The sequence below is a fragment of the Amborella trichopoda genome, chromosome 12, assembly GCF_054954075.1.
Source record: "Amborella trichopoda isolate Santa Cruz 75 chromosome 12, AtrichopodaSantaCruz75HAP2 v2.0, whole genome shotgun sequence".
Classification (NCBI taxonomy): Eukaryota; Viridiplantae; Streptophyta; class Magnoliopsida; order Amborellales; family Amborellaceae; genus Amborella; species Amborella trichopoda.
In genome coordinates, this window is record NC_142347.1 from 41328441 (window position 1) to 41354197 (window position 25757).

The 25757-nt window shown below is 34.3% G+C and overlaps 1 protein-coding gene across 3 annotated transcripts; it reads left to right on the forward strand.

Annotated features, from left to right (window-relative positions):
* The first annotated feature begins 11213 nt into the window (after positions 1-11213).
* On the forward strand, positions 11214-15343 carry LOC18447022 (bHLH transcription factor RHL1). 3 transcript variants are annotated; one of them, XM_020675240.2, is made up of 8 exons: positions 11214-11402; positions 11506-12929; positions 13374-13469; positions 13606-13758; positions 14026-14091; positions 14205-14270; positions 14404-14472; positions 14698-15343. In XM_020675240.2, exons 2-8 carry the CDS (start codon positions 12291-12293, stop codon positions 15055-15057), a joined length of 1449 nt encoding a protein of 482 aa, XP_020530899.1. In that variant the 5' UTR covers positions 11214-11402; positions 11506-12290; the 3' UTR covers positions 15058-15343. The 3 variants fall into 3 exon arrangements, with proteins under 3 accessions (XP_020530899.1, XP_011628047.1, XP_006857186.2); XM_011629745.3 differs by having other exon boundaries at positions 11891-12929; XM_006857124.4 differs by having other exon boundaries at positions 12229-12929.
* The last annotated feature ends 10414 nt before the right edge of the window (positions 15344-25757 follow it).

Sequence of the window (25757 nt, forward strand, 5' to 3'; positions counted from 1 at the left end):
TATCAATTGACAAATGAACATTTCACAGACAATGCTACAATCAAATGTAAAAATATCAGTTTTCAAATAATAAGGCAGTCATTTGCACATGAAATTTACAATGTCTAAATATTCAAAAACAGTAAAAAGAATTCTCATAATTTTACTAACAGCAGAAATATCACATTTATTTTTAATAATTTTACAGTATCTAAAATTTTCTAACAATAGACAAATAAATAAATAAATTTATTTCTAATAATTTACAGCATTCAAAATTTCTAACATAGATAAAGTATCACAATTTTTATTAAAAAGGTTATTTTTCAAAATAATGAGGTCGTGTGCGCATAAAATTTATTGCGCCTAAAATTCATGATAATAAGCAGAAATAATTATTTCATTTTATTTTAAAAAAAGAATGGATTATTTTTCAAGATAATGAAGTCACTTATACACAAAGCTTATAAAATAAAGATCCTGGACGGAAATATGACTATTTATTAAAAACAGACTATTTTTCAGGAAGATGATGTCACTTACACACAAATATTTGAGAGGGAGCTTCCAATAAAAATTCGACTCGAGAGAGGAGTTCACTGTGTTTCGACCAGAGAGAGAGAGAGATCTCAAAATTTTTTAGGGTGGGAGTCCTCACCTCCCCTATTTAAATTCTTATAACATATTATTATATTATTTTATTAGGCTCCACCTCATACCTGTGGTGTCGCGTTAAAAGTTCATTTTTAACATATGAAAACCATGTCCACTAAAGGACGTGGCAAAGCAACAAGCAACAGCTTAAACCAGGTAAATTTTTTTGAAAATAGTGATGGTCCTTAAGGACCATCATGCTCATACGAACCATCACCTATTTAAAAGTATCTTTTCTCTTTTTTTTTTTTGAAATTTTAGGATTGTTACAGAGCTTCCGATAAAAATTCGGCTCGAGAAAGGAGTTCACTGTGTTTCAACCAGAGATATAGAGAGATCTCAAAATTTTCTAGGGTGGGAGTCCTCACCTCCCTTATTTAAATTCTTATAACATATTATTATATTATTTTATTAGGCTTCACTTCATACCTGAGGTGTCGCGTTAAAAGTTCGTTTTTAACATATGAAAACCACGTCCACTAAAGAACGTGGCAAAGCAGCAAGCAACAGCTTAAACCAGGTAAAAACTTTTGAAAATAGTGATGGTCCCTAAGGACCATCATGCTCATACGAACCATCACCTATTTAAAAGTATTTTTTCTCTTTTTCTTTCTTTTTTTTTTTTTTTTGAAATTTTAGGATTGTTACAACTTATTTCTCAATCAAACCTTCTTGACTCTCAAAATTTTCTAAAACCACGTATTTCATTCCTTTGTTACAAGTAGGTTTCTCTCCACAAAAGGAAAGCTAACTATCATGAGATACCTCTCACAATTTTTAGCAAGAAAAGATGATCCCCTATGGGTGGGGTGTGCCACCCTTTGGTGGCCACTCAAGGGCCCCACCCAATTATCCCATGTGATTTAAGTGGATCTCCAATAATTATGGAGGGTCCCACATATTTTAAAAATAATAAAAAAAGTGAGTTTTAGATTTTTCAAACCTCTTAGTATATTTAAAACTTTAGAAATGAATTTCTCTTGATTTATAAATACAAATGACAAAATTAAAATATCTAAAGATTCATAAAAATTCAAATAAAAATTCTAAAAATCAAATAGCATAAAATTAATTAAATTAAATTAATTTTGATGGGAATCAGATCCGAATAGGTATAGGATTTAATCAACGCATATGAGCACTCCACCTTCAATTGTGGACCACGATCCACACTAGTTTTCTCAAACTGACTCAGCAGTTCCCATAACCTACAGTCCACTACAAGGGCTCATGATTAGACTGCCAAAGTCAATCAATGAGTTAGGGGACATAATCCTATTATGTGGATTCTAGGTTCTCCCCTAGAGACAAACCATAATCCACCAGACCATGATACAACCATGATTTTATGATGCATAGGGGCAATATGTTGCACATGTACACGCTTCACCCTCAATTATAGATTACTATATCAATACGGATATCTATGTACATGCCGTGTGATGATACATTGATGATGTTTTAGTCCTGTTTCTATAGACTTATTTATTATACACAATTGTCACACAGTCCCTCAACTCTCATACGGGCATACTCTGACATAATCAAGAGCTAACTCACTAAACCCTCTTCGGTTTTATCTCTCTGCCCTGGTATCTTAGGTTTTTCCAACTCGGCTGACCTAGTCAATCGAGCCTAGTCTAAGTATCGACAAATTGCATTTGCGTAATTTAATTCACAAGATGACCATACTCCCACTGAGTTTATGTTTCATTATATACAATACTCATACAAGCTCTCATAAGATTTTTAAAGGCCACATAAATCCAACACAAACTGTCCCAATAAATAGGCAGGTGGTCAGTTGTTTTTTGCCCTCATCGTGTAGCATATAGACATTAGTGATAATATTTCCTCACTTTCTCAGCTTATTGATTATCATTAGTTTCCTTAAAAACTTAATATCCAAAGGAAAGCTTGAATTCCATGACGGGTGGGCGATTTTTATTCCTTCGAAAGGCAACCATCACAGTCTATCATTGAATAGCAAATTGTGTTCCATTTGTGCCAACAGATTGATAATAATTATCTAAGATTCTGTTGTAACTATGTGGGATAGACCAAAATCTATTATGCCCTGAACCCCTTACTAGCTCCACAACCAAATCATGAGTATTAGAGACCTACGGGTGCAGTTGAGGAAACTGGATTTTGTGAGGCATTAGCACCAATTCACTGAAGTTTTTATCTCCCATGTTACACTATGATGTTCCTGTAAACTATTGGTATACAGTGTAGCAAGCCTCTCCAAAGAGGAGAAGTTTAATACCTTTATCCGCATACAAAAATTTGAAATATGGGCATTTGATCGAGAAGAAAACTAGACTTATGTAATGTTTGTCAACTATCACCAGGTGTTGCACAGTTACAAGAAGTAAGGGCTTTGAAAAAGACAGAAGTACGCACTTCCACTACCCTCGCCAAATGGAAGCGCAAGATTTTCAAAGAATGAAGAGCGTGCACTTTTCATTTTAGCTCGCCCTTCTTTTATATTTTAATTTTATTTTTTTCTAAACCTTATCAAGAAGGGAATTTGATTTTAATTTCACCTCATAGGGAACATTTATAAAAAAATTTTAAAAAGTAATTCGTAAAAAATAAAATGAACAAAATGCAAAATGTCCCTAACATTTCAAAAGTATTTTGGTCATTTTATTTTATTTAAATTATCCTCCTTTATATGTTTTTATATGTGTGTGTGGGTTTAGAAGTACAGTAAATAAGAATTTAGCTCAATCTAATGAATAGAAAAAAAAAAATAAATCATATATACTTGCAAAACTGACTAATTTTCACAGCTCTAGGTTTGGAAACTTCTAGGTTTATCAAACATGGATTTCCATAATCCCTTCAAATTTGAGACAGGTTATCAAACACAACATTTTGCATATCCAAGTATTAAATCTTCTAGATTTTAGACGCCAGAACTTCCTAAGTTTGCAGCTTCGAGTTGTCAAATGCACCCTTAAAGAATTTGGGTATCCATCAAAAATTCTTGCCGGCATCCTAGTCGATACTCCGAAAAGAAAAGAAAAGAAAAAAACAATTTGGGCTATACATGCATTGCACTCCAATTCAATCAGAACATAAATACAAGTTATATTTACAAACACTTATTCCTCATACCAAAAAAAAAAAAAAAAAACATTTCCATACCATGTACAAACACCAAGTAAAAGAAAGGTAGACAATAAATGGATCAAATGGTGCTTCTTTCAAAAACCAAGGACTTCTATTTACACATATATGACCAACACATAAATGAAGAGCAAAAAAATAAAAATAAAGCACCTAAGTCCTATCTTGAAAGCATCTTGGCCTTTCTCTACAACTTACTGTTCCCCAAGTTGGATTATGTGAGACTGCTTAATGTAGATTATCCAAGAAGTGGGTAGGTAAAAAAAGACTATGTTTGAGACCTTGGGTGGGTTGGCTTAAGTTTTGTTTAGGACATGAATAAAGTTTCTCTCTCTTTTTCAATGTACAAAGACCAACCCTTAATTCAATCATGATTGCCCCATTGAATCTTTAAATCTGTGGACCACTGTTAGTTTTTTATTCCTTGACTAGTTATTGGAGTCTTGATTAGTTTCCACGGGGTCGTCGTCCTTTATTGATGTGTTGTCCTTTTAAAGAATTTGAAACCTTTTGCCTTTTTATAATTTCAAGCTTTCCCCATGGCCTAGTAAAATAGGATGTAATTTCTATAAGGCCTAGGATTTATAAAGAAAAAGTAAAGCCTCATTTCGAAATCTTGTCTAGGTAATATTTCGGGGCAAGAAACCCTTAAGATGGTCCGAAAATCTATTTTTCATGCCAATTGTGAAATTTGTAGCATCAAAAAATATTATAGATCTTGTGGATCTATAAACATTAGAAAATGGACAATCTAGATAATGTATTATAATGTACATTGTTAGGATTTGAAATCTTTTTTTTTTTACAACCATAATTATCAAGGTTGAGATGATAGAGTTGAAGGTTTTTTGAAACTGGGGCTATAATTTTCGATGAGGCTTTACATTTTTCCATAAAGCCTTGGCCTTATTTTAACCTTTTCCAATAAAATATCCGCACTCAATTGTTGATTTGCTAACCATTGTCGAAAATTTTGGATTTCATTTTTATGGTCTAATCATGGTTGAATAATCGAAAAACATATATTTATTTGAATGTATATAAAAAACTAATATTTTTACATTAAAAAAATTAATATTTAAGTCAGTATTTAACTTAAAAGTATATTATAAATATATGGCTTTAACATGTGAGAAGTATTCTGTACAACCTTGGTTTCGCAAAGCCACTTTCAAATATCGTTAGAAAACATAAAAACTCACAAAATCAATCATCTCTGCTCTACGTTGATGATGATGGATTTGAAAAGGAAATAGATTTTACAACCTTGAAAATGATATATTTTGCCATACTTCACTCTTTATAAATTGTATTTCAAATCTTCTACATATGCACCTTGTTTGAACTTCACAAATTCCACAGTTTTGATTGGACATAGTTTTTAAGATCATCAGATGGTGCTCTTGGGTGGATTTAGAGCTTTTCAGATCATCATAAGGTTTTGCAGCATCCCAAATGTAAGGTTTTCCTATGCCGCCATACCAAAATTTTGTGAAGCCGCGACCTTACCAAAGCCTCATCCTTTATAACTTCATAATTAGTTTTTCACCCATGGTCTTTGTAATCCATCAAATAATTTTGATTATTCCACCCCAAAAAGGCCATGATACAATACTATCATGGGATGCACGGCCCTATGTTTACATCTTTTGGGTAACATGTAGAAAACATGGCTGGAAAGCATGCCCTTTATTCAAGGAAAAAATTTATACAAGTGCGAAGTTCTAAATGAATTTCAATTTCATCTCGACTTCAATATGCATGGACATGAGAAAAAATGAATTTCAAGTTTTAAAAATAGTGTATTTTGTAATGCATTTTTAACCGTCAATTTTCAAGATTTTCAAGTTTTATAGATTTGCTTGATCTAGACTATTTTTTGAAGCTAGTTGCAAGATAGTAGTGTCAGCCTTACACCTATTGAAAAGGTGATCCCGAATCCGACCATTCCATATTCTCTTGGGAACAATGTCTATCGGTCTATAGTAAGAATAGGCTAGGTGGTCAGCTAAGTTTGATTATATGGCAAAATGGTCTTGAAATATAAATTTTATAATTAGTGACGAATAATATTTTAAGGCTATCACGAAGATTTTCAATATTGAAACCACATTTCTCAACACTATTCAAAGGTGCAGTTTACTTTAATTGTTTAGAGCCTCAGCTATATACAAACCGCACCGATTAACTAATACAAGTTGTAATTAAATAGAATCTTATTTGGAAGCATAGCATAGCTTATAATCTTATAATAGGCATGAAAGGTGTAAAGGAGAGAAAAGTTGCCCATGGATTGACACAAGACAGGGACAGATACCTACAACTTTGGCCAGAACAAACAGCTTTGCCAAAAGCTAATTCCAGTATGGGAAAAATTGCTCTCAAAATAACTAAAGCAAAGGTCACCTCCAAGGCCAAGAATTATCCCTAGATTTTTCCCATGAGAGGCAAGGGAATATATCTTGGTTCCCTCTCAATCGCAGCTATCAATGTTTAGATCACATCATATTTCTTGTAGTAGTATGAAAAACTTGTGACACACTAGACAAATGGAAATTATGTTGTCACTCAGTTTATACACTTTTGGGTGTAGGGATGCTCAAAAATAGGGGGCAGAGAATGACATTTTTTTATTATAGGGCTTATTATTTCTTATGTTTTACTATTTTCATCAATCCTCTGGTTGGTATTTTCATTTTTTGTTTAGCTTTTTGTTTCATTGAGAGTGATTCTTGGGAAAAGATCGGGCAATTCCTGCAAGGGTATTGTATTGATGATGCATTTGTCTAGTTGAAAATGTCAAGTTGGCACTGGACTCGGCCTAGTTATGCATACCTTTTTAGAATGTTAAAAAATTAAGAAAAGTGGAAAATTCTAAAAAATAAAATAAAAATTAGGAAATGCATTTATAGTTAATAGAAATCATTAAAAGGGTAAAGAAGATGAAAGAAATTATAGGGACTATTGAAAAATTTGATTTATACCTTAAATTATCATTATCTTTATCAAAGCCTTTTTTCAACCCAACTATTTGGGTTTGACTGATTTATACTAAATATCTCAAAAAATATTAAAAGAAAGGAAGAAATACAAAGATCCCCAATCATCCTCAAAACCAATGGTTTAAAAAACGGATCGGTGACCCGGATCGGGCTTCCAAAAAACCGATCCGGATCGGCGAATCGGCGATCAGGATCGGGAATCGGGTGAATCGGTCAGAATAAAGCTTAAAAAATATTCGAAAAAATTATTAAAATTCATTATAAATATTGTTTTTTAGGAATTCAATAAAAAATGAGGGTACTCCATTAAGAATTTTCATGTTTTTGAATGAATATGCGAATATTGATATGTTCTTTCCCTGCATGAACCGCCATTCAACATTTAATTTACAGTATTTTGTGCTCATCCCTACACTGTTGCTGTTGGGACTCGATATGTGAATAATATGGCTGGGATAGGGTGGCCTCAGAATCATCATCTCTCTCGTTTTCTCTTTGAATAATATGGATTAAAAAAAAAAAAAACAAATTTTCAAAAAAATCGATCATGGATTAAAAAAAAAATCACAAATTTTCAAAAAATTCTATCATGGATTACAAAAAAAAATTCGATCATGGATTAAACAAAAAAAATCACAAATTTTCAAAAAATTCAATCATGGATTACATAAAATTCGATCATGGATTACATAAAATTCGATCATGGATTACATAAAAAAACAAACAAAAAAAACAAACAAAAAAAAACAAAAAATTCAATCGTGGATTACAAAAAAAGAAAAAAATAGTTTGATCATGGATTACAAAAAATTCAATCATGAATTACAAAAAACTCTATCATGGGTTACAAAAAAAGCAAAAAACAAAAAATTCAATCATGGATTACAAAAAAAAAAACAAACATTTCGATCATGGATTACAAAAAAAAAACAAACATTTCGATCATGTATTACAAAACATTCGATCATGGATTACAAAAAATTCTATCATGGGTTACAAAAAAAAACAAAAAAATCGATCATGGATTACAAGAAAAGAAAACAAACATTTCGATCATGGATTACAAAAAATTCTATTATGGGTTACAAAAAACCAAAAAATTCGATCATGGATTACAAAAAAACAAAAACAATTCGATCATGGATTACAAAAAAATCGATCAAGTATTACAAAAAAATCTATCATGGATTACAACAAAAAAAAAAAAAAAAAAAAAAAAAAAAAAAAAAAAAAAAAAAAAAAAAACCGTACGGAATCGCCGATTCACTGTTCGGACTCGCCGATTCCGTACAGTGAATCGGCGATTCACTGTACAGAATCGTCCGGTTCTCTGTAGAACCGGACGATTTCCGATTTTTTGGGCGATCCGGTCCCTTTTCACAATTTCCGAGTCAAACTGGGCGAGTCCGGTTCGACTCGGCGTTTTTTAAAACGCTGCTCAAAACTATAGAAATCATCTAAAACTGAGGGGCAATGATCCCATGCAACAGTTATATGATAGTATACTACAACGACACTTCTAGAAAACCATGTTTGTGTTATTTGTATGACCTCAATTTTTCCACACACACTCTCTTCATCTCAATAATCAACACCCCCCTCCCAAAAAAAAAAAAGTTCAATTTGAACCCTAGATATGGTTAAAATGAGCCCCCTCCAAAAATGAATCTAGAACATTCATTTTGTGAATTTCAAGATCTTAGCTTTTATAAACTCAAAATCATTTTTTTCTTTTTTAGCATTGTTCATCTAATGATAATAAAACCATCCAAAAAAATTGGAAATAAAAAAATCTTTCTAAAGCCTAGATCTAAGAATCTCACAAAAATAAATGCCCTATGTTAATTGGGCTAAAAAAAATACTTTCTAGGTTGTGTTTTCAATTTTTTTTTTTTTTGTGATTGTTCATTAGAAATAAAAGAGTGTATATTTCAAAACTTGGATCAAACAAATGGCCATAAGATGATATTTTAAAGTTGTTGCATCATATTACTATACAGTAGTTGCATGAATCATTGCCCAAAACTAAGTAATACATTTGTCATTGGTTTTGCTTTTAGTTCTAAAGTTTTCAAAATGTCTTTGTAGGGTGAACTCTCTTGCCTATAGGGCAACGCCGAGCTACTCGGCAAAGCCTGAGTGCACTCAACCACGTGACGAAATAATGTATGACATGAACGTTTCAATTGCGGTTTGACATAACTGAAGCACAATGCCTAAATCTTTAGGGTTCTAATTCCGGTTTGCCCTATTCGACTTGGTTTAAGCCTGAGTTGGATCAGGCAACATGTAACAAAGAAAAACAATATCAGGCAAAATCGAGGTTCCTCAAACTAAACGCTCGCTTCCCGATCTGGATACGACTCAAAGGATGGCTATTTATGATTTTTAATTTTTTTTTTGGGGTGGGGGGTTGGTGTGGGGGGGGGGAGAGGGGAATGACATGGTCTTCTTATCTTGTTTTTAAGTGGAAATCTGACTATATTTCGCTTAAGTTCTGAATGTAACGTTTTTACTTGTTAGTTATCAATCGAATTTGTCGAAGTTTTTCAAAATTTGAAAATGCAAATTACGTGGACTTTTTAAACTCGGTGGTCATTGACTCTTTCTACTTTCTCCGTCAAATATAAGAATTTCAGTCAAATTTCGGTGCGGACTGCGGAGTCACAAAATCAATACTCTGAATTTGGATTTTGGCGAATTATTGCCGAAATTGTTTGAATCTGCCGCAGAAATAATCCAAGCTTTTCTCACAAGAATTTCGACACATGTTCTAGTTTGAAATTTTAACGGAAATTCACAGTTAAGGGACGGTTTTTCAACTAGGTGCGGTTTTCAAATTCAAATCCGGAATTTATGGAAGACTACGAATTTTTAATAAGATTTTCGGGACAAAAATTGCTTCCTTATTTGGGTGCAAACATTGGCTAACAAAACGGAATGAAATAAGGATGAGGTTTATACAAGGTTCTAAATTTTGATTGGAGATATATAGTTCTGGCATCATCATAAATCTTATAATGACTTGAAAATCTATAATTATCCAAAGTTGTGGGATTTAAAATAAAAAAAATGCTACAAATCAATTAGATCTATAAACACTTAAATTTTTTGAAAATAACCCAAATAACTTATTACAAGACGATTAATTTTAGATTTTTTAAACATGGAAACACTCTTCTAGAAAAAAACTTGAAAATAACCCAAATAACTTATTACAAGATGATTAATCTTAGATTTTTTAAATGTGGAAACACTCTTCTAGAGGATTTTGAGGTGCACCTCACTTCAATAATATAAGGTCAAGAACTTTTGTAAACTTTTTCCATGAAATAAAGATATGGGTGAGGTTTGTATACGTTTCAACTTTATACTATTAAAATAAGGTGCACCTCATAACTATGCAGTTTCCATGCTGCAAATCCTTACGATGATAGGAATATCTATTGTTGAAATTTAAAGTGCCAGAAATAACGAGATGTATAACGCTTGAAAATCTTGAAAAATGATAGATAGAGATAAATCTTTTTTAAATCTTTTATTTGAGATGATTGATTCGAGGGTTCTACTATATAAAAACAACTTTTTCTAGTGGTTTTTAGACGCACCTTACTTGTACGGGACAAGGTAAACACCTTATGCAAACTTTTTCATGTTGTTCTCTCTTAAGGAGGCTTTTACTAATCTGGTCAAATCCGAATTGGGCCCAAAAATCTCAATTATTTTTTAAACAAGTTTTGAATCTCACTTCAGGGGCATTTGGTCATTTACGGAAAATGTCAGCAATAATTTAGTTCCAAGTACCAACGATAAATTAAATCAAGTACACAGGTGAAATTTAACTCAAATTTCTCCCAAATTAATATCCCTGAATTAATATTTCCCCGCCTTATTCGTAATTAATTTAAAGCTAACATATGAAACCGAAAATACCCTTTTTCAATTTGAAACCAACCGACTAAGAACTTGGAACGAGAGGTATTTATCGGTGATCTTCACCGAAATTTCAATCCGCCAAATATTTTCGCCGAAATTTACCAGCCTAAACTCGCGAATAACTTGAAATTTCACCATTCTTCAACGGAATAAATAATTTTTTTTGATAAAAATTCAGCTAATCCGGATTCCAAGCTCAGTTCAAATTACCAAAATAATCCCATCCATTAGCGACCATGGCAGCGCACAAAAAGGATATTTATAGTAATTTCATGCCAAAGGGTACTTGTGAAATTCCGAAGGATTTAAGAGAGAGAAATTTCGGAAGGATGAGAGAGAAAACTTTAAGGATTTAGAGAGAGAGAAGAAACCCTAGACATAGCGGGCCCTCTTCAGTTAACCAGGGTCACATCCTTAACCGGTGAGAATTAACCAGGGTCAGCTCCGTAACAACAAGGAGTCCACGGTTAGAGAGAGAAAGAGCGTAGATAGAGAGAGAAATCCAGTCCATGGTTGGAGAGAGAAAATGAGAGTATTTAATGAGGAGAAATGAAGGAGATTGTCTTTTGGAATTTATTTGTGATACGAAATGCCCTCTTTCTCTGCGCTGATACAAAACGGAAGAAGCAGTGAAATCAGCAGTGGCAGGAGAGGAAGAAGAGAGAAAGCTGGGGTTTCGAAACCCTAATTTAGGTATGTTTTATACTGCAACGCCTTTGTTTCTGAAACCCTAGAACTGCTCCTCTCTCTGTTAATTCAAACTCCTCTCATGCCACAAACTCTGCAACTATTGCAGGAGCAGTTTTAGAGCGCTATTCTCCTTGGGCTGGGCTTTTCACAGAGAGAGAGAGAGAGAGAAAGAGTCGGTGATTTGGGATCAGGTTTTCTTTTTCTGGTTTTTAGGTTGACTGAAGAGGCGGTTATTGTGAGAAAAGCCTTGTTTCTCAGTAGATCATTTCAGTCTATATTTTCGATTGATGTGTAATGGGTTTTCCCTCTCTAGGGTTTTTGGTTGGTATGTGATTTGATCAGTAATAAAAGTTATTCAGAGAGAGAAATTCAAAGACTTGTTTGAGTTGACGAGTGTATATAGAAATGGTGGATTGTGGCTTTTAAATCTGCAAAAAACAAGTTGAGAGCTTAGAGAGAGAAAGCGGTTTTTATCCGGTGTCTCTTTGTAGGTTCATCGCATTTGCGTGTCAAAGTAGCAGAGAAAAGAAAAGAAAAGAAAAAGGTAAAGCGGGAAGGACAGACACGCTGACTACCTCTCTCCCTCTCTAAAAAATTCCCGCTAGACCTGTCACTTCTTCCTTGCTCATCAGAAGGAACTTATCTCTCTCACACACTTTGAACGACCTCCTTCTTTCAGTAAATTTAGACTGAGCTCTCTCTCTCTCTTACTGGAGCGACCTCTTTTTCTCTCTTTCCACTGTTAAATCTACACCTCTCTCACTAGAACGAGCTCCTTTCTCTCTCTAAAAAATCTACATCTCCTCTCTCTACACTGCATCTTCCCCAGGATCCCATCCAACGGTCTCTGATCTTCTCTGGCCCAATCCAGCGGCTCGGATAACCCCTCTTATGCATCATCAACCCTGCGAAACAGAAATGCAAGGTGTGAACTCCATGACAACTTGCTTAACCTCTCTGCAAGACCTTCAACAACAGCAACACACCACTCTGCATCAAAATCAAAGCCAAAACCAAAACCAACAAATAACCCAACAAATTCAACCCCATTTTGATCAACACCATGACGATCTCTTTGACCAAATGCTCTCTACTCTCCCTTCTTCTTGGGCCGAACTTTCAAAATCTCCATGGCCTGAGCTCAATCCACAAACCCTTCAAAATTCAAAGCTTTTCTCCATCTCCCTAAACTCGAATTCAGGTACCAAGACTGAAAATTCATCCGAAAACATTTCACCATACTATGATGAATCGTCCTTATTGGCTTCGAGGCTGAGGCAACACCAAATCTCAAGCCAAAGTTCGCCTGGTTTGAAGCTGAATAACGCAGGGATTGGAGCGGCACAGTTGATTTCGCCCAGAGGGGTGGCTAGGTCACCTGGTTCATCTAGTTGTTTGAGCGATGGGGGTATGATGCCTCCCCTTCCATTGAGTTTAGGCCAAGGGGGTCAAGATTCAAATGAGGAAACGCAGATTATGGTTGATCGAGCGAGAGACGAGGTTGAAGCTTCTTTCAAGGCCGGCAATGGGGTAAGATTCTGATATTCTTGTTCTTTTTTTTTTGGGTAATTATTTTTCCTCGTTTTTATGATATTTTCTTGGGTTTGTGTGAAACTATTACAAAGGCGGTTTAAGCTTCTTTCGAGGAGGCGGCAATGAAGTTAACTTGGATTTTATTATTTAGAAATATTTACTTGTAGCTAGCATACTTTTCCTCAATATTTGAACTTTTTTTTGGGATTTGGACTGATTTTTTTTTAAAATTTTTTTTTTCCCTCACAATCTATGTGCTTTGCGATTTTTTGTGTAGTAACATTAAAATTTTTATAGAGTTAGCCTGAATTCCTTTATTTTGTGTTTGAAAAATAACTACTATATGGCTTAGCCTGAATTTTCATTTTTTAATTTCTTTCCGACTTTTTTGGTTTTTTGTGTTTGTCATCCATTGCTGAGTAACCGTGGTTGAAGTTACAGGTCGGTGATGGACTGGTTCCAGGTCTCTACAATGGCTTCTCCGCAGCATCTCAGCCTCGAGCTTCTCAACCCAATAACCAGCATTTCTATTCTCAGGTCTCTGATATATCCCAAATCTGTCGTCTTTCTCCCTATTTCTCTTATTATTTTATTTGTTTAAGGTGATTTTAATTTCATTTATTGCTTAGGAAAATATGTGCTTTATCCTTTTCTCCTTGAACTTATTTTGCAGGGTCAGCTCCCTTCTCAAACCTTTGGAGGTGGAAATCCAGCAATGAATCATGCACCACCTGGTTCGGGACCAACGGGGAACGCTGCTCCTGCGAGGCCTAGGGTTAGGGCTCGCCGTGGCCAAGCCACCGATCCACATAGCATTGCTGAAAGAGTAAGTGCAAAAAAATAAAATAAATCCAAGTACAAAGAATGAAATCGAATGCAGAATCAATTGTTTACTGAATAATTAGGATTGAGCGACTGCATTAAAATAAATAATAATATCAAATGCAAAGAAAATGCCAAATCCAAGTAATGAAGAGTTGGCTGAGTAGAAAGAAATTAATAGAAAGGAAATGCTTTATGATATCTTTCTTCTTTTTAATTCTTTCTCCTCATTGATTTGTTTTTTTGTTTTTTTTGTTTATGAATTTTCCAGTTGCGCAGGGAGAGAATCGCAGAGAGAATGAAAGCACTGCAAGAACTGGTACCTAACGCTAATAAGGTATATTTCCCATCTTTTCCTTGTTTCTGTAATTTATATGGCCTAAGGAATAGGAGTGCTACCTGGTCTTTTGTCTTGTAATTGATACTTACCTACTCTCTTTCTCTCTCTAGACTGACAAAGCTTCCATGCTTGACGAAATCATTGAGTATGTGAAATTCCTCCAGCTCCAAGTCAAGGTAACATTTCTTCCATTAGTTTTATTGCTAGAAGCCGAACCACAAAATCTTTATTCTGATTTGATTTTATTTTATTTTGGGCTTTTTTTTATTAATATTTATTTGTTCTCTCTCTCTCTCCTTTTTGTTGCAGGTTCTGAGTATGAGCAGATTAGGTGGTGCAGCTGCTGTTGCCCCACTCGTTGCTGATATTTCCTCAGAGGTAACCAATTAATATCGCATAAAATTAATTGAAAAATATAAATCGAATACCATTAATAAGGGGAAAGTCATTTCGGAGATCGAAAACCTTGAAACTGGTATCGAGGAAACCCAAGATCGGAAAAGCTCGGAAGTGGCAAAAAGTTATGCATTTGTTTCTAGAAAGTCCATTTGGAATGTGAAAGGGTTTTTCCGTTAAGCTGACGTGATGTCCGTTATACTACAGGGAGGAGGAGACTGCATCCAGGCTAATGGAATTGGACGGAATGCAAGCGGGGGTCAAACGCCGACGCAGGACAGCCTAACGGTAACGGAACACCAGGTTGCAAAGCTAATGGAAGAGGACATGGGTTCCGCTATGCAATATTTACAAGGGAAGGGCCTATGCCTCATGCCTATTTCGCTTGCATCGGCTATCTCATCCGCCACGTGTCACACGAGGAATCCATCATCGGTGCTGATGGGCCCAACCAACGCCGACGTGCCCTCATCCCCGAGCATGTCGGTGCTGACCGTGCAGTCCGCGATGGCCAACGGAACCGATGTCGGCGCCGTCAAGGACGCGGCCTCCGTTTCGAAACCGTGAGGGAGAGAGAAAGAGAGGGCCCGAGCCGAAGGAGGGGTCCTCGAACTAACGGCGTCAAGTCTACGGGAATAGGGCCGTCTCAGCGTGTATTTTGACGCCGTATTTACATAGACTTGGCGTGAGTTAACAATCCGTTTCTTTAAATGCTTTATGAGTAGGCTCCTTTTTTAAATTTTTTTCTCTCTCTAGCTTTTTTCTGTAGTCTTTTTAATTTGTTGGGGAGTTTGTTTGTCGTCTTTTGGGCTTTCACGAAATAAAATATATATTTGTGTAATGTAAAAAAAAAGTAAGGAAGGGAACGTTATTTGGGTGGGGGGCTGTTTCATTATTTAGCATGCGAAGAGAGAGAAATGGGAAGAGAGAATTTCAAAGGTGGGGCCCAGGGAATAATGATGCACAAAAACAGGCGTTATTGTTTAAAATGAGTAGTTTTTTTTTATGGTTATTGTGATTTAATGGACAGAGTCAACGAGTAGTGAGTACCAACGATGGTTGGCCAACTTGCTGTCTTTCTCTCTTATCACCCGTTTGGTTTGGTTTGGTTTTCGTAATTTGTTTATTACAAGTTTTTTTCTCGTGTCTTGGGAAGTTTTTGGGATATATTTATTTATTTAAATTTTTTTGGGGAGTGGGATGGGGTGGGTGGAGTTGTGAAGGGAGGGGAGATGTGCTTACACGTGGTCTTGAACAGAGAGAGAAGGGCGGGATTTGATGTGAAAATTGGGGAATCGATTTATGAATGCGGCAACAGAAGGGCGGGAAGAGAGGGAGCAGGGGGAATGGTGAGGGCCATGGAGTTTTGGCATTTGTTTAATGCTTTTGGAAAGGTTGGGGGGCGCATGGGACAAGAAACATCATGTCAGTGAGATTAGGGTTGGTTAGTGGCCTGGGCCTGTCGGGTCTCTGTCTCTCTCTCCTGTGTTTTCATGAGTTCTTGAATGGCGTTGCATGACATCAACATCGCTCTTTTTGAACGCTTGACATTAACATCTATCTCTTCATTTCTCCTCTCACTTTATTGTCTTTGCTTAACAAAGTCCTCCACATTTATGTTATGAAACATATTCGAAGATCATTCTCTCCCTTCAATTCACTCTCTCTCTCTCTAAATTATGTCAATCACACAAACGTTCAGTTAAGTCGTATCCACTGACTTGCCCGTTCAACACGGACCCCCGGTTAGGGTGGTTAACTGGCTTGACCACCTTAACTTAAAAAAGAAAAGCCTGAAAACTATATTAAAAATTGAAAAAAATAAAATTTTTATTTTTAATAGATCTTTTAATATTTTCTATTGTTTTGAAAAAGATTGAGAAGTATTATAGCCATAAATATTTAAAGGCTTATGATGGGGTTTACACCATATAGTATTTTATAATAGAAAAATATTTTTCATGCACGATATAGGGCATTTCTACATAGGCGGTTCTGAAAGTGTAAAGCATCCATCTTAAAGATGATGCAAGATGTTCCATCTAAAAATAATAGAAATTAATCATCCAAATGTTTTTTTATTAGAATTATTATTTTTAATTTTTAAAATTTATTTATATTTTCATATTCATATGATCTCATGTTAGAGATTATGTTTTTAAAAATTAAGGCCTAAAATCCATCTAAAAAATAGATTTATTAAGAGGCTCATATTTCTACGTATGCGGGTGTGGTCTCATTTTTATGATTGTACTCCACAAATTTTGTACACTTGTATATTTTTGTTATGTATATGGAGCATTTCTTTAAGAAACGTGTTTTTTATTTAAAGAAATGTTTTTTATCATTAGGGGGGATAACATCATCCATATGGGTGATGTTACACACATCTCCTAACGATTAAAAATACTCTCGTTAAAAAAATGCTCCATATACAAAACAAGAGTATATAAATGTCCAAAATTTGTTAAATACAATTATAAAATAAAAATTGTTTTATGCGGGTTGGATCGCATTTCTACATATGCAGTCCAAAAAGTGTACAACATCCATCTTAAAGATGGATGCAAGTAGGTGTTTCATCTGAAAACAATAGAAACTAATGGTTCAAATGTTTTCTTACAAGAATTATTATTTCTATTTTTTTTTTCATATCCATAATCTCCATGATAGAGATTACATGTCATTAAAAATTAAGTATTAAAATCCATCTCAAAAATAGATTTATTAAGAGGCCCGCATTTCTACATATGCAGGCTTGGCCGTATAGAAACTGGGTCCATTATAAAATGCTCTATAGTGTGAACACCTTAACATAACCCATTAAAAAAATTAAAAATTAAAAAATTTATTTGTAATATATTTTTTAACTTTTTGAAATAGATTGAAAAGTATTATGGCCATAAATAGTTATTTTTAATTTTCCCATGTTTTTAAGTTTATTTTTTAAATATCCTTTTGCACAAATTGATTGTTCAATATCCATTTTTTTCACTATCGTTTTAATCTCCTTTGGATGTATTTCATTTAATTATATTTTAAGCATATTTTTTGGATTTGTTGACATTTTCTAAAGAACAATTACCCCATTTTAGCCGGGTTGGGTCTTGCCCGGTTAGTGTAGGTTACCTGGACCGGTCAACGTTTACTCACACCCAGCCCATTAACATGTTCTTGAAGCCGGTTAGTGCCATCGAAAACTGGTCGTACCACTATGATGGCGGTTCAACCTAATCCAAACTATACCAAGTGAATGAGGGAATAATAATATGCTTGTTAAACCAAAGTATCGCTAAAATCAGGGCAAGAATCGGATATGCAAAGACCAAAGTATCGCTAAAATCAGGGCAAAAATCGGATATGCAAAGATTTCTGGTAGAATAATAGTTTGTAGTTATTGCAAACATACCTCAAGATCACTGAAAAATGATTATAGGAGAAAGTTTATGTAAGGTGTCAACTTTATATTGTAGAAGTAAGGTGCATCTCAAAAACCTACCAATATATTGTCAAAATCCTCTAACTGACCAACTAGCTTGATATTGAGATGTAAGGGTATGAAAAAGAAAAAATTGATGTTAAATTTTGCAAATAGTGCCTCTTGTAGTGCATAATTTAAAGGTGTACATTACTTGGATTATTTAAGATTGACACCTTATACAAACTACAATTATAAATTCTTACTTGATATCATTTATGATCCTACTTGAAAATTTTTTGAAAATTTTTTGTGAAAATTGTGATTGTTGTTAGGAAACAAGAAGACGAAGCAACCCTTAATATAAGATTGAAAAATAGTTTGATAGGGCTGCAGCCCTATCAAAATAAGTAAATCCTCACCTCATTATTCATCGAGAATTGCAATTCAAGCATTAGAAAACCTTTTCATCAATAATCTCGACTTGAACATCATGGTTGTTAAAAAAAATAGTTATGATTTCAAGCTCTAAAAATAGTGTATTAACAAATTATCTAGACCGTCCATTTTGTACTAAAAATAAGTACTCATAGATCTGCAAGATCTGTACCTTCTTTTTTTTAGTTTCAAATATTAATGTTGATGTTGGAAATTGATTTTAGAGCCGTCATAAATATTTTCTTAGTCGAAAGTGCTTTTCAGACGAGGATATGAGGTGAGGCTTTATTTTGTTTCCATTAGGCCTAGGCCTTATAGAAACTTCATCCAATGGTAAAATTAATATTTACAGAACAAATGACAAACGACTTGTACTGAAAAAGATGAGTATGCAAACTCAACTCCAAATATTTGAACATTACCCCCAAATTCCTTGTTACCTAAATGTGTAATTTAATCAAACTTCTCCCTTTCTCTTCCTCGTTGGAATGGTGCTCTTGGTTCAGAGAAAAAGGACATATGTTAGTGTGTTATTCTTCCTCTAAATCTACATATTAAGAATATATTTTTATAGGAATGCATTGGCAGTATGTTTTTTTAAAACAATTTTTTATAGGAATATTGATGAAGATTTTGATGGAATTTTTTATATATAAGGATTCTTATTAGTCTAAATTTTAATGTGCATATCTCAAAAATAAAATTTCAAATATCAAATCAAGGAAGAAGAGAAGTAAACTTACATGGAAGAAGTTTTGTTAAAAAACGTGTTTTAGAGAAGATAGAATACACCTTTTATATCTGCTCCAAAAAAAAAAAAACCCGCATTTCTAAAGATCTTTTGAAAATTTGGAGTTTTTTTTACGGATATAAAAAATCCAAGTTATTAATGGAATACAAAAAACTGGAATTCTTTTTAGAAAAAATTGTGTTCTTAGTCCGAGACTTGCCAACGATGATCCGAAGCCACAAATCGTTCAGTTTGGTACCCATCCAAAGTCAAGTCCAAATTTTAGTAATGCGTTGGTTGTATTTTTTTTAATACAATTTTTTATAGGAATATTGATGAAGATTTTAATGGAATTTTTTATATATCAGGATTCTTAATTTAGCCTAAATTTTAATGAGCATATCTAAAAAATAAATTTTCAAATATATCAAATCAAGGAAGAAGAGTAGTCAACTTACATGGAAGAAGTTTTGTTATAAAAACCTTTATGAGAGAAGATAAAATACACCTTTTATTATGACTCCATAAAAAAAAAAAGAATTTCTGAAGATCTTTTGAAAATTTGGAGTTTTTTTCACGGATATAAAAAATCCAAGTTATTAATGGATTTCAAAAAATTGGAATTCCTTTTTAAAAAAATCGTGTTCTTAGTCGGAGACTTGCCAACTATGATCCGCAGCTACAAATCGTTCAAGTTTGGTACCCATCCAAAGTCTAGTCCAAATTTTAGTAATTATTACTTGCATACCGTTTTGTCCCATTTGACATACTAACTGCAAAGCTAGGATTGGGAATCTAGGCCAGCCCTGGCTTGAGCTAGGCCCGAGCAGGGCCCAGGTCCCTATAGCGTTGGCCTAAGCCTATACTGTGTCAAATGGGGGTACTAAAACAAGCTAGGGATGGAAATCTCCGAGGGCGAGGGCTTGGGCAGGGCCAGCCCTGGCTTGAAGCAGGCCCATGACCCAATAGTGCTGTTGTGGGCCTAGACCATGCTGATTGGTCCTGCTCTTGGCCCAGCCCAATTAGATTCAAAAAAGAAAAGGGCAAATATGTAGCTAGGCCACCAAGGCCAGTCATGGCCCCGGCTGAGGCCTGGCCCCACGTGGCACTTGGGCTCAGGCCTGACGCTTAGACCATACTTGCAGTTCAAACAAACAATCACATTCGACCCTACCCCAAAAATTTCACTAAACAAGATTGTTTTAGTGCCCAAGTATCCTCAAATTGATCATCTCGATATCAAGATGCACGGACATGAGAAAAAAATTTATTTTAAATTTTGGAAATAGTGTATTTTGTAATGCATTTTTTTACTGTCAATTCTCAAAATTTGCAAGATTTTTAAGTTTTCATATATCCGTCCATCTATACCATTTTTAACTTTTAAACTTTGTAAATAAAGATAAACATATATTTTAAAGTTATCGCAAAAATTTTCGGTGTTAAAACCACATTTCTCGTGAATATTTGGAGGTATGCTCTAATTTGATTGTTCAGTGCCTAGGCTCTATACAAACCGCACCCATAATTAAGTAGGTAGTCTTCTCTTAAGTCGAGTGAACTCCTCTCTCCTGCCGTCGCTCCACTTATTCATACCTTCCCGTCCACCATCAGGTTGAATGTGAGGCGAACCAATGAGATTTGACTTAGTTCACTATTACAATCTTAACCTTATGGATAATCCGATATACGACATAACTTGTTAACAAGACTGTTTTTCTGAACAAATTTTTAAAAAGTGTGATTTTCAAAGTTCTTTTTTACTATTATCCAATAAAACCCTTGACAAATTTCTCATAATTACACTAAAATTATTTACCCATGCCTATTCCTCTAGGTGAGATTTGCCTCGGCGCATTCTTACAGATCCTAACCTAGTTAGCAGTGGGACATATACAACACAATTTGTGACAAGATCGGCTTTTTAACTAATGTAATGTGTATTTTTAAAATATTTATTTTTTTAAAAAAATAAATTATAATGTTGACGATTATAGCAATAAGATATTAAGTTTTCTATCTTGTGGATTACAAGATATTGAGTTTTTTTATATTGAGTTTCTTATTTTGTAGGATTACAGTTGTAATAAGATTTTGTTTCTAAAAAGACAAGAGTTATAACTATATAAATAGCTCGTAAACTACAACAATCTTTATGAATGAGTTACTAATTTACTCTTTGTAGATATAAATACTCAAACTCAAACTGTGATCATTATCAGCAACCAAGTAACAATGTTATTTCTTCATCCACACATGATCCTTCTTCTTCATTCCTAGACCTAGTTAACCGTTATGCTTCTATATCTTGCTGCGATACTTTTTCTTGGATAATAGACCCAGGAGCCATAAATCATATGATAGGTAACTTATAGTTCTATCTAAGCTAAAAAATAACGAAAATATGAACCATGTGTCTATTGCTAATAGTTCTTTGATTCCTGCTCATGGTGTTGGTAAGACCAAGTTCTTCTCCAAGCTCATAACTCATAACTCATGAAAATGTGGGCCGTTTTCATAGACTTGTGGGCAGATTGATTTATTTGACTTTGACATGACAAGATATAATGTATGCGGTTAGCCTTGTGAGTTGATTTATGCATGCACCTAGATTATGTCTTATGGAGGCTATCAATGAGATTCTCATATATCTTACGTAATCACTCAGCAGAGGTATTTGGACGAAACATAATGGTCACACTAATATTATTGGTTATTTTGATGCTGACTGGGCAGGTAGTCTGATTGACATGAGATTCACTACTGACTATTATACATTAGTCGGAGGAAACTTTGTTACTTGAAAAAGAAAAAAACAAAATGTAGTTTTTCAATCCAGTGCAGAGGCCAAATGTAGAGCTATTGCTTCAATTACAAGTGAATTGATTTGGCTAAAATCATTACTTCGAGATATTGGGTTCTTAACAGTTAATCCACTAGAGATGTTATGTGATGATCACATAATTATACATATAACCTCCAATCTAGTTTTTCATGAAAGAACCAAACATATATAAGTTGATTGTCACTTTGTGAGAGAAAATATTCAGTAAAAATTTATTAAGACTCCTTATGTTCGAAGTGAAAATCAATTTGTAGACATATTTACCAAAGTTATTGCAAAGACAAGGTTCCATCAGATACTACCTAAGTTGGGCTCCATGGATAGCTGCGACCAACTTGAGGGGCAGTGTTGATGGTTATAGTAGCAAGATATTAAGTCTCCTATCTTGTGGATTACAAGATATTGAGTTTCTTATATTAAGTTTCTTATTTTGTAGGATTACAATTAGAATGGGGTTTTGTTTATTAAAGGACAATAATTGTAACTCTATAAACCTCTAGTAAACCAAAGTAGCTCCTATGAATGAGATGCTACTTTATCCTACGTAGATATAGGCACCATTGCCAAACCACTTATGTCTTGTTGATTTTTCTATCTCTCTTCATTATTTTATTTATCTCTTTATTATTTCATTTATTGCAAATTCTATATATAACATATCCGAAAAAGTTTTTTATTTGTTTTTTAAAATTACATTGAAGTTCTTTACATATGTCTATCTCTCTTGGTAGACAAATCCACTTTCATCTCTCTCTAAAATAACTTCGCTCTTAAATTTGATTTGCCAAAGTCCCATTTCAAACTTGGTATCCATACTTTACTATTTTAGCCATTATCAAACGGAAATATGTATTATCTAATTTATTTAGATGGTGTAGATTAGGCATTATCTGAAAAGATGTATCATATATTAATGCTAAAAGGACATGTCAATCTACATTGTCCATAAAAAATGGACCTTATAGAGCATTGCAACCTTCTATACGTAAGGTCACAACCTAATACAAACCGCACCCTAAACTGTTGGATATGGTGATATCCAAAATCACTCACATAAGGAGATCCCATCTCATATAGAATTGAGATTGATACTGATAAGTTTCCTAAAGGAGCTTCCTACGGAGAGAAATGCCACAGATGTGTCTTATGTAAATTAAGAGGCTGGTTTTTTGTAGAGAAGCGGTTCCCATGAAGATTTTGAATGGTTTTCCCTTTTAGTGAGAGAAAGTCTCTGTTGCTCTCAAGGTTCTCCCCCTAGACAGTGGTTTAGATGTGGAATGGACATGGTTTCTTCCTGGACAGTGGTTCAGCTATGGAATAGAGATGACAGGTCGATGATGGTGCCGATAGGGACACTGGGTCTAAAAAGGTTTACTCGACTTGGTTTTGTTGAGGGTTATAGAGGCAACTCTATGCCTTAAAATCTGTAATGTAACTTTCATTAGTATAGTGGATTTCATTTTGCCATGCCCGTAGATATAGCCTTCTTGGGGTGAACCACGTAAATCTTTATGTTCTTGTTACGTGTGTATTTCATGTTTTACATCTCATATTATGGCTCGTGATCTCTCTTATTTTGTTTCCAACTAGATAAAGACACGATCTTGGCGGGATTCAATCTTTAAATCCTAACATAAACAAAATTGATTCATGAAATAATTTTTATTGTTTAAAAAGGGCAAGGTATCCCTCATACTCAAGCATTTGATTCCTTGCATTAGGAACTTTGAATAAAGTTCCTCATAAAGTTCAGGCCTTTATTTGGTTTGCAACTTTGAATAAGGTTCTCACTACTGACAATCTTATCAAAAGGGGGAAAACTTTATCCAATGTATGCCTCCTTTGTAAAGTGGATGAGGAAACAAGTGCTCACATGTTTATTCATTGTTCCTTTACGGTGAAAATTTGGTTTTGGCTTTTGAATCGGTTATGATTTATTTGGTACTTCTTTCTTCCATGGCAGGCTTAGTTTCTCAATTATCCATTCCTCATTTGCCTAAGACGGGGAAAATTATTTGGCAGATAGCAAGGGTGTTCCTCTTTGGGAAGTGTGGAAAGAGAGAAATAGATAGACCTTTGAGGGGAAATCATTGTCTCTTTCAGTTTTATTAAACAATATAAAACTCTCTATTTGGGGCTTGATTTCTATTAATAAGGGGGGGAGGAATGTTAGCAAGGTAGATGTCATGGCTAACTTAGTAGTCTTTTCTTGCTTGGGAGGCTTAGTACAAGATCGAGAAGTTTTAATATGGCGACTATTGGTGAGTGCTTTAAGTTAAACTTTGATAGCAGTTTTTTAGGGAATCCAGGTGTTGTAGGAATTGGTGGGATGTTGCGTGATTCTTCGGCCAACATTATTTTTTCTTTTGCTGGCCCGAATAGAGTTAAAACAACCAATTATGCGGAGCTAAGTGCTTTGTTGTGTGGGGTTAAAATTCTGGGTGATAGACTTCAAAGTAGATCTTGTATTTGTGAAGGGGATTCCTTAAATATTGTTAAATGGGGTAATAAGGAATAAAGAGTTCCTTGGGAATTGCGCGGCCTCTTGCTACAAGTGATGGATTTAGTTGAAACAATCTATCTTTCCTTCGTCCATGTGTTTAGGGAAGCTAATTCATTGGCGGATTCCTTGGCGAAGGGTGGGACTCTTTTACCTGCTCTTGTTGTTTCAAATGATGTAATCTCTTTCCCTATTTAGCAATAAAATCTTTGAATCTTTGTCAAAAAAAAAAAAAAAAAAAACATTAGGAACTTAAAGAAAAATTGATTCATGGCCTTTAGGTCATTTGCTAACCACATATTAACAATCTTGGATGGACATGGTTTCTATGCGGCCAGCCCACATATTGTAGAAATGTGGGCTGGGCAAAAAATATTTTTTTAAATATAATTTGATCTTAATTTTTAGAGAATATATAATCTTAAATATAGAGATCATGAATATGAAAAAAAAACAAAAAATAAATAATTAAAAATAATTTGGACCGTTAGTTACAATTGTTTTTAGACGAACCACATGCTTTTCTTGTTCCTTACTTAGTAATAAAATCTTTGAATCTTTGTCAAAAAAAAAAAGAAAACATTAGGAACTTGAAGAAAAATTGATTCATGGCCTTTAGGTTATTTGCTAACCACATATTAACAATATTGGATTGACACGGTTTCTATGCGGCCAGTCCACATATGGTAGAAATGCAGGCTTGGCAAAAAATATTTTTTTAAAATATAATTTGATATTAACTTTTAGAGAATATATAATCTTAAACATGGAGACCATGCATATGAAAAAATAATAATAATAATTATATTAAAAAAAAATTTGGACCATTAATTACAATTGTTTTTAAATGAACCACGCATTTTTATCCATCTTTAAGATGGATGCTTTATACCTCTGGAGTTCATATTGTAGAAATGCAGTCCAGGCCGCATGCAACAATTTCCATCTCGGATTGCCATGAACCTCTCTCTAGGATGTTACGACCAATAGATCTCTCTCTCACATTAATTGTCGTTTTTTCCGTTGAGGATTCAATGGTTCGATCGTGGTCAGATGCGTTGATTTGGGTTCATTGAATGCGGAGGTGATACGTTGCCTTCGAGCCCAGATCATATCACTACTTTTTGACTCCAAACAATCATGCATCGTAGAAAATGATTTAAAACTCATGTAGATCATGTTACAGTACCATAGTTTCTTATGCAGAGCATACTATAGAATCCCATGTAGCATACTAACTTAATAGTTGCATACTAACTTAAGACGTGGAGTTTTTTTTAGAGTGGAACGAACTATCCCACAAATTATGGAAGATTGCTCTTCCATTATTTTTTAT